This window comes from Paramisgurnus dabryanus, chromosome 17, assembly GCF_030506205.2.
Source record: "Paramisgurnus dabryanus chromosome 17, PD_genome_1.1, whole genome shotgun sequence".
NCBI lineage: Eukaryota > Metazoa > Chordata > Actinopteri > Cypriniformes > Cobitidae > Paramisgurnus > Paramisgurnus dabryanus.
In genome coordinates this window covers 25,307,534-25,316,882 of record NC_133353.1, presented here as the reverse complement: position 1 = coordinate 25,316,882, position 9,349 = coordinate 25,307,534, and the positions used below count along the sequence as shown (strand labels likewise).

At 37.7% G+C, this 9,349-nt stretch overlaps 1 protein-coding gene across 1 annotated transcript; it reads right to left on the bottom strand.

Annotated features, from left to right (window-relative positions):
• Positions 1–5,285: 5,285 nt before the first annotated feature.
• On the bottom strand, positions 5,286–8,287 carry LOC135778353 (E3 SUMO-protein ligase ZBED1-like). The gene is made up of 4 exons (XM_065288814.2): positions 6,841–8,287; positions 6,560–6,657; positions 6,332–6,392; positions 5,286–6,179 (listed from the first exon to the last, which is right to left on the bottom strand). Exons 1-4 carry the CDS (start codon positions 8,174–8,176, stop codon positions 5,908–5,910), a joined length of 1,767 nt encoding a protein of 588 aa, XP_065144886.1. The 5' UTR covers positions 8,177–8,287; the 3' UTR covers positions 5,286–5,907.
• Between the last annotated feature and the right edge of the window lie 1,062 nt (positions 8,288–9,349).

Sequence of the window (9,349 nt, the reverse complement as noted above, 5' to 3'; positions counted from 1 at the left end):
CAAATTGTATACATAAGTATTAAACAGCAATAAATGTCTCATCTATCTCTATGGCTCTGGCTGAGGCTTTCTCCACTTCTACCCAACGTGACGTCATCGCAGAATTGCGTAAAAAAAAACGTTAATACCAAAAACGTAAAAAAAGTGTTCTTTAAGACCATTTTTGAGACATTTTAAAAATTATACACATATCTTGAGTGATTTACGTACCCATTAATCGACAGTGGTGGTTAACCTGCAACACGCCCTTTAAATAGAAACTGTAAGGAGATAAACAATAAGAATTAGACTGGAAGGGCATTTAAAGGGGATATTTCACAAGACTTTTTTAAGATGTAAAATAAATCTTTGGTGTCCCCAGAGTACGTATGTGAAGTTCTAGCTCAAAATACCATATAGATAATTTATTATAGCATGTTAAAATTGCCACTTTGTAGGTGTGTGCAAAAATGTTTTTTTTTTTTGGGTGCATCCTTTTAAATGCAAATGAGCTGATTAAGGGGTGGTATTATCCCCTTCTGACATCACAAGAGGAGCCAAATTTCAATGACCTACAGTATTTTTTCACATGCTTGCAAAGAATGGTTTACCAAAACTAAGTAACTGAGTTGATCTTTTTCACATTTTCTAGGTTGATAGAAGCACTGGGGACCCAATTATAGCACTTAACTCTGTCACCGCCAGCGTTTTTTAAAAAAGTTGCCAGCCAGCGCCAGCGTTTTTCATGATTTTCACCAAAGTTTAATGCTTTCCAGAAAATGTTCTTCTTTAAATATATAAACATACAATATACCAAATGAAAGAACAGACCCTTTCAAACAAAAAAACGTTTCATCCTACCTTCAGTGGTTCTTTTGTAAGCAGCTTTTGAATATGGGTAGGTTTCTGCAAAAACACCACATTTTGAGCAGAGATAATTCCATTTTTGTGACGGACTTTTCATAGAGATCCCATTCAGAGCGATCTTTAAAACAGACACGGACATGCAGCCACTTGCCATAGGGCAATACTTCCGGGTTTAAAAAGTTGCGGAAGGGCGCCACCTGGTGGATAATAGCGGTATTGCCGAAAGACGGAAAATCTCATCATTGGCAGGGAAGCGTTTTCTCTTGATTGACGAGATATCTCGTCAATGGCGGCGAAAGAGTTAAACATGGAAAAAGTCAGATTTTCATGATATGTCCCCTTTAATGGAAATGCCTCTAGTGTCTCTAAAGTGAGTACAATTCTCAGCATTGCCACAAGGGGTATATATATATATATATACATATATATATATATATATATATATATATATATATATATACATATATATATATATATATATATATATATATATATATATATATATATATATATATACACATATATATATATACATATATATATATATATATATATATATATATATATATATATATATATATATATATATATATATATATGTATTTACATAGCACACGTATTACAACAGATGTTGCCCAAGGTGCTTCAACAAAAGCTGTATAAAACACTAATGTAAAAGTAGATACATCACAAACAGGACAACGAAGGAAAACAAAAAGAAACTAACCTACCACTAACAACAAGTCCATTCCCCTCAGACAACCCCCCATGATGCATTTAGTAAATGGGCTTTTAGCAGGGCCTTGAAAACAACCGAAGACTTTCCATAGTTTAGGACCGACTCGGGAGAACGCCCTGTCACCTTTTCGTTTGTAATTTGTAGTTACAATTACAAAAAGGTCTCAAGGACAGAGACGGAGTATAGACTGACAGCATATCGGAAAGGTATAGGGGTGCTAAGTTGTGTAATGCTTTAAAAACAAGAACCAAAATCCCGTAATTGACTCTATACTGGACTTGTAGCCAATTTAAGGATCTCAATAAAAGTGTAACATGGTCAAATTCCTTGGATATACTGGAATCTTTTCCATGGATAGTTTTCACTTTCAGGTCATTTATTAACCATAGCTAAGTAAATCTTTATCTGTGTTTATAAGTAGGTTGGCCTACCTTAACAATAAAGCATTTGGTTTAATAGCACAGTTTTGCACCTCTTGTTAAGAAATGCTGTTTCAATCCATGTTTGGGTAATTCAAACGTTTGTTTAAATTAACATAGAAAAAGTTCATATTCAACCCAGCCAACCCAATGGTTGGGTTTGTCCATATTTTCCCCAACCAAGCATTTTTAAAGCTCCCATTCTTTCAGTGTTTTTAAGCTTTGATTGTGTTTACAGTGCGCAATATAACGCGTTCATGTTTCACGTGTAAACAAACGCGGTATTTTTCACACAATTTACTTATCTGTATAATGCTGTTTTCACTGTCCTATAAACAGGCTGATGTCTTCCTTGTTCTTTGAAGTCCCTCCTTCAGAAATACTAAACGAGGTCTGATTCTGTAGTTTGTTTAGTGTGTTGTGATTCGACAGCAGCTTAGCTTAGCAGAGCCTTTTGAGCTTAGCTGGCGACTGACGTATTCATGTGGGCAGAGTTCAGTCAAAAACTATTATATTGATGTCATTCAACCGGGAAGAAGAGGGCTGTAGTCCAAACCAGACGTTCAGTGTAGGCTTTGAAAGGTGACTTCTGCTAAAGAAAATATATCACCTGGCAGTGAACTTTGAGCTTTACCGCTTTGCAGGTATTATTTATGCTCTAACAGCAACATTACACACTGACTAAAGATTGAAAAATGGGATCAGGAACAACGTGACCTTTAAGATTGCCAGAAGCCACATTACAACGGGACTGTGTGATTACAAATGCCATCGAGGCACATGTGCATTTACATACTGTAATTGTTAAGGTTGTTTCTTGAGCTGTGATAAAGGTCATGAAGAGAAAATGTTCAGCATTTTAAAACTTTCAGTTGGTTCATAGCATTAATTCAAGAGAGATAAATAGTAAATAGTAGTTTGTAAAAGAAAAAATGCATCTATTATGCTCTACGATATTTAATTTATTTAGTGAACATACATATTTATAGTAAGCCAAATTATGTTAAGATACAAGGGGTCATTTGGTTGTACTTTATGTCCAGATATAATGAGTTAATGTTGCCCTTGACAGTGACACTATCAGTGGGTGGCTCTTTCTTCTCGTGGGACCCTGTAACAGATCTGTGAACGGCCACTGTGATCCAACGAACAGCAGCTTGAGCCGCGTGTGACCGACATATTCGCCGTGATACACACAGACACACACATATGTATCGGGTCACTTCTACATTGAGCCCGCCTGGTCATCACGTTTGATGTGGGCTCCTCAGTTTTCCAGAGCGTCTGTTCTTGCTGCATTTCTAAAATTCTTCAGCCACGTATCAGACCACCCGGTTTTGGCACACATTTGCCCAGCAGCCCAGGTTTACATCCCTCTACCGTGTCTTTCCCTCGACCCCTCGCCCTCAAGCCCATCTGGATCCTCTGTAACCTGCCTGCTTTCTCAACCTGTGTTATGTTCAGGGTATATGTGAAAGACATTGAATCTGTCCTATCTAGTATCTCCTGTCTGTACAACGTGGGTAGATACACAATCTTCAGTCGCCGCTCATTAAAACGGATCAAGACCTCTTCAGCCCTGTTTTGAGTTTGTAGATGTTTGTGTCTGCGGTCAGGGTAGTAAAGGTTGAAAACCCAGATTTGTTGATAAGAATGATAGATAAAGTTTCTCTATATTTACTGTAATTGTGTCAACTCCGACACACACACACACACACACACACACACACACACACACACACACACACACACACACACACACACACACACACACACACACACACACACACACACACACACACACACACACACACGTAAAGCTTGAGCCAAAGCGTTGTGATAAGGATCTCTGTAACATCATATCTACAGTTATGGTTTGTGCTCAATATATTTATATAGACTCACCTTTGACATGAGCCAGCATTTATTTCCTCATATTGTGGACCGGTGATCTCTGGTCACATTCTGATGAATAACATTGTGTACACTACCAAAATGATAAACATACATGCACTAACTTATAACTTAGATCAAAGTTATCTATTTAGGTGCTTTTTTGTGCAAAATGAATTTCTGTACATTCAGGATGTTAAGAGCATGGATATTGGTACTCTTGGTAATGCATGCATTGTGTACATTCATGTAAAATGAAGTAGCTGAGCTGTATATGGGAGAGTTTATGGATGTCTGTAACAGGTGAGAGATCAGAGACGATGTAATAAGGGAAATATATCCATTCACATGTTGGTTAGATAAGACTGTGGCCATTATCTCACTGTAATATATCTTTAACATGACCGAAGTGTAACCTGTTTGCTCATAGGTCTTGCAATTACAAATTAAGTTAGTTTGTTTGAAAGAGGTAGAAGGTTGTAGCTCTTCGGTAGATGTTGCGGTAAATGACTCATCAGGCGTTTCAGACTGTACGTCAACAAAGTGTGAACATCATGCTGGTTCATTTGTTTGGACATTGACCATTCGCAGTGTTTGTCCCTGCTGGCTGGCTTTCTTTCGCTGGGATTCTGTGTTTATTGTTGTGGCTGTTTGCCTGAGACTGACAGCAAACTTTGTGTCACTTCTGAGTACTCGATGAGTCATCATACCTGAATGGGACGCACTTCGAGCATGCTGGGAAAAACAAATCTCAGCAGTGCTTTTCACTTCCTTATCGGGTAGCGTTCTCTACTTACCCATTGTTTTCTTGACAATCATGCCATCAAACCAGTAAGCACAAGCCAACTTGAAACCACCAGGGAATCTCCGCCAATTCATTGCTGTCTGTCCATTATTTTGATGGAGCGACTTGTTGATTGACAAGTGAACAAGCCAGAATGTTTGCTTGTAACACAGACTCATAATTGTTTTTTTTTCCACAAGGCCTGCCAGTGGTAATACAATTGAGAACAGGTTTTGGAAAGGACTGAGAATCTTTATATGTTTCGAGTTCTTCAAAACATGGTGTGAGATCTCTCTGTTTTCTTTTTACACCTAATTGCTATTAATTTAGGGTTTTAAAATATTTTACTATAAGATTACCTTCTTCAGAACTGGCAGCAGAGGTCTTTATGACATTTATGAGCTGAAACAAGAGCCTTGATTCTCAATTATGTGGATACTGCCAAAAACACCATTTATAAAACTACATACTAGGGCTGTGAATCTTTGGGTAGACAGCGAATCAATTCGATTCACGATTCAGATGTTTCCGATTCAATTCAAAAACGATTTTTGCTAATCAGAACGATTCAATTCAATTCGATTAACAATGAAATTTGATTCGATTCGATTATTAACGATTCTGCTCTGTAAATTTTAGTATACATCTGCATCTGAGCAAATAAAATAAATATTTGGGAAATTCATGACCATTTAATAGATTTTCAATACCTTGATTCAGAACTTCAGTTTGATAGCTTAACTTCTTATGACTAAAAAATACATTAAGGCAAGTAAACCAAGAAAAATAATACTACTTCTACATATTCAATGCACCATAGCTTTTATTTTAAACTTTGCATACATTTCCTGAACATTTAGGAAATACAGCAAAGTGTGAAAAATACAGCAAAGTGTGTAAATACAGCAAGTGCAAAAGTACAACAGGCCAAGTCCAACGTGCAGTAATACCAAAGACACTGCGATTAAAACATGGTGGTGAGTGCAGTAAGACAAATTTGAACAAACACCAAAGTGTGCAAATACAGCAAGTGCAAAAGTACAACAGGCCAAGTCCAACGTGCAGTAATACCAAACAGACTGCAATTAAAACATCAGTAAGACAAATTTGAACAAACAAATGTCTATATGACTTGCCTTTTTCTAACACAATCTACTTGAGATTTTTTTTCAAAAAAATTAATTGATCAACACAATCTGGCCGTAAACTGCTTCTCTGAGAAGACACTATGTCTCCTGCCAGGCCACACTAGTAGCAGGAATGCAAAGAGAACTTCTTGCCAGATTTGCAAGGATTGGCAGTTCTGTCTCATGGGACTTCCACCAGTCCAGTGCATTTTCAGTCAGTGGCAGAGGAACCATGGATCTGTATTTTAGTACCTCGTCTCTGCTGACCACGCTAGCTGACCTTGATAGTGGACAGGTCTCTGGCACCTGCTCAAAGATGTTGCCGAAGAGCAAATCCATAGCTTTCAGTTTTTTTGCAGGACGCATCTCATCTGAAAAAGAAAAATAATTAGATTGATGACAAAGTTGTTTGTTTGCATCTCATTTTGAATTACAAATGCATCCCAAACTTTTATGCTACAGTATGCCTACCCTTTACATTTAAACAGATTACTTATTATTAACAAGTTATTAAAATAAATACCTTCTTCAGCCGTTTCTGGTGGTTTCTCTTCAACTGCTGCATCCTGCTGTTCCACTTGAATCTGTAACAAAATTAAATATAAATATGAACACCAGCCAAGTCAATAACTTTACTAAAACAAGCTAAGTACTATTTAGGAGCATCATATTACAATCTTATAATCCTTAATACAGTCTAGTTAATTAGCCAGCATTTGGTTAATGAAAATAAGGGAAGTTGCAAACATACACTGTTTGTGGCATCAACAGTAAGTTTAGTGAAGACAAGTTCTCTTTCTTCATTTTCTAGAAAGGGTAGCCCTTTGAAGCGGGGGTCCAATGCAGATGCTAGCAACAAATAATAATAATAATAAAAAATTAGTTGTTACCAAGTCAAAATAAAAACTATGAACAATGTTGTGCTATTAATTTTTTTAATACAAGCAACAATTTGGTATTAATACTAAATCATTCAAAGATTGTAGTCCATTTGCAATACTTTTGCTTTTGACAATTAGAGAGACATCTTACCTTTAAGCAGAATGTCGCGTGAGTTAGTATACCGGGATGAAAAGTCCGTTCTCATCGCTGATTTCATTTCTCGAGTCATGTCTGTGTCGTCCTCGCAGGGCTCGAGATGTTTGAGTAGTTTAGCCTGGAGAGGCGCAATCACAGACACGGTTGGTTGTTCTTCTTCACACATCATAGTAGTAGCGATCTTAATGGGTGCCATTACTTTCACTATATCCTCAGCATTACTGATGTCCGTTTCTGTGAGAGAGTGTACTTCCGTTCCCCTCCGCAAATCCTTTGACATAAGCGTTGCCAAGATTGCACTTTGTTGTTCTAAGAAACGCTCAAGCATTTCCACCGAACTATTCCACCTAGTGCAGACGTCCTGTTTAAGTTTGTGTACCGGCAAGCCGAGAATTTGCTGTTTCTCTTTTAACGTGCACGTAGCAGTTGAACTTCGGTGGAAAAAAGAGACAACACGTCTTACTTTGCCCAACAATTGCTCTGCACTGGTGACTTTCATGGCCTTTTGAGACATCAAGTTTAGAGTGTGTGCAAAGCAAGTGATGTGGGGGGTAAATTCTGCAACTTTACCTGCAACAATCATATTCCGGGCGTTATCAGTAACAAGAGCCGGACTCTTGTCTGCAATTGTCCACTCGGAACAGGCATCGCGCAGCAATTCTCCAATGTTTTTGCCTGTGTGGGCTTCGTTTAGAGTCCTTGTTTGAAGAACAAAGCTCTGCATTTGCCAGTTCATGGAAATCAGATGTGCGGTAATTGTCACATAAGACTCTGTCGAACACGACGTCCAAGAATCAGTCGTGAGGGCAACACGGACAGATTGGGAAAGCTTGACCTGTAGTTCCTCTTTTGTAGACCGATACAATTCCGGGATGCATTTTTCACTGAAAAACTGACGGCTGGGTATTTTGTATCTTGGTTCTAAAGTTTTTATCATTTCTCGGAGGCCAGTGTTTTCCACAACACTATAAGGGCGCATATCCTTGCAAATAAATCTCGCAATGGATGCAGTTATTGATTTAGCACGATGGGTGTTTTCGGGAAGACTCTGAAGTTGACCAAATAGGTTAGGAGTAGCACTTCTCACGTCTGACCCTGAAATACTAGCTGCTTTAGGTGCAGGCATGTCAACCTTAATGGCATGGCGTCTGCGGAGATGGTTGCTAAGGTTCGTTGTATTTCCGAAGTATTTTAAGTCAGATTTACAATGTCTGCAAACTGCAACGGACTTGTCAATCTTTCCATTTACTTTGTGAAAACCGAAGTAATCCCAAACCTTTGATCGCATGTTGGCTGGTGCCTTGCAAATTTCTCCTTCGTTGCCCTCCATTTGTGCACTGTATGCTCTCTGCTGTGTGTTTATTCAAATGGCGGCAACGTACGCGCGCCGCGAATTGAAAACTAGTGACGTAATCCACTGCGCCACTGCAGTGAGGGCGCACTTTACGTCGCAGATGCAACTAATTTAAGATTTATATATATATATATATATTTTTTTTTTAAATTATCCATCGTATTCGTTTTATAATCACGATTCATTCGATTTTTAAATATAAAATGAATTATTGATCGAAAGAAACGATTTTCGATTCAAAAATCCAGGTTTCAAGATCGATGCATATGCATCGGCAGGATTTATAATCGATGCATCGAGAAAACGAATGAATCGTTACACCCCTACTACATACTATTCAGTTTACTATAAATAGTAAGATATGATTGACCGAATAAAAAATAATATTCCAGAGAGTTTTATAATGAGTACCAATAAATGTATATGTAAAAAGTTGTGTATCTGATTCTGTCACATGACAGATATGCAATCAGGATTTCGATGTATTGCATTTTTGCCATACAGAAGACAAAAGTACTAAAATTAGGGATGCACCGGTGTATCGGCCTATAATCGGTATTGATAAAAAAGCTATTTTCCACACAAAAACAGACGATAAGTAAATATAAAAGTCCTGACAATCAAAAGACGCAGAAAAATGTATAAGAACTCATGCTTATTTTGAATTAGATGACAATGAGAACAGAATTGTAGTTTGTATGCTCTGCGCTTCTGGAATTTCATTACGTAATTTAAAACAAACAAAACTATCGCTATCTATGGGTATCGATAGATGTCCTTCTAAGTAAGCGAATATTGCTATCGGCCATAGACAATGATGGACAACGTGACAACGCTTCCTTCCATTGTAATGAACTAGGCATGCACCGATATATCAGCCGATGATGATTGTTATGCTTCTCAATGAAATACAGTGAAATGCAGCTACATCCAAAAGCCAGAGGGCGCTCTCGTGCAGAATGCGCTGCAGACAAAGAACCATTACACATACAGCTATGACACGCAGCTCCAGGAAATGGCTTAAGGGTATGTTTATATTACTGTTCTTTAAACTTTTTCAGGTATTTTCATGATAATAAAGAATATATATGAATGTACAATGATTATGTTTGACGAGTGTTGCTTTTTCAAATGCATGTTATAAATGAC

Bases quoted from the DNA above. Each gene is read 5' to 3' on its own strand.
- LOC135778353 (XM_065288814.2), bottom strand. From the start codon at position 8,176: ATGGAGGGCAACGAAGGAGAAATTTGCAAGGCACCAGCCAACATGCGA. The intron at 6,393-6,559 runs GTATGTTTGCAA...ATTTTGTTACAG, and splicing joins CTGTTGATGCCACAAACAGT to ATTCAAGTGGAACAGCAGGA. The intron at 6,180-6,331 runs GTATTTATTTTA...TTTCTTTTTCAG, and splicing joins ACCAGAAACGGCTGAAGAAG to ATGAGATGCGTCCTGCAAAA.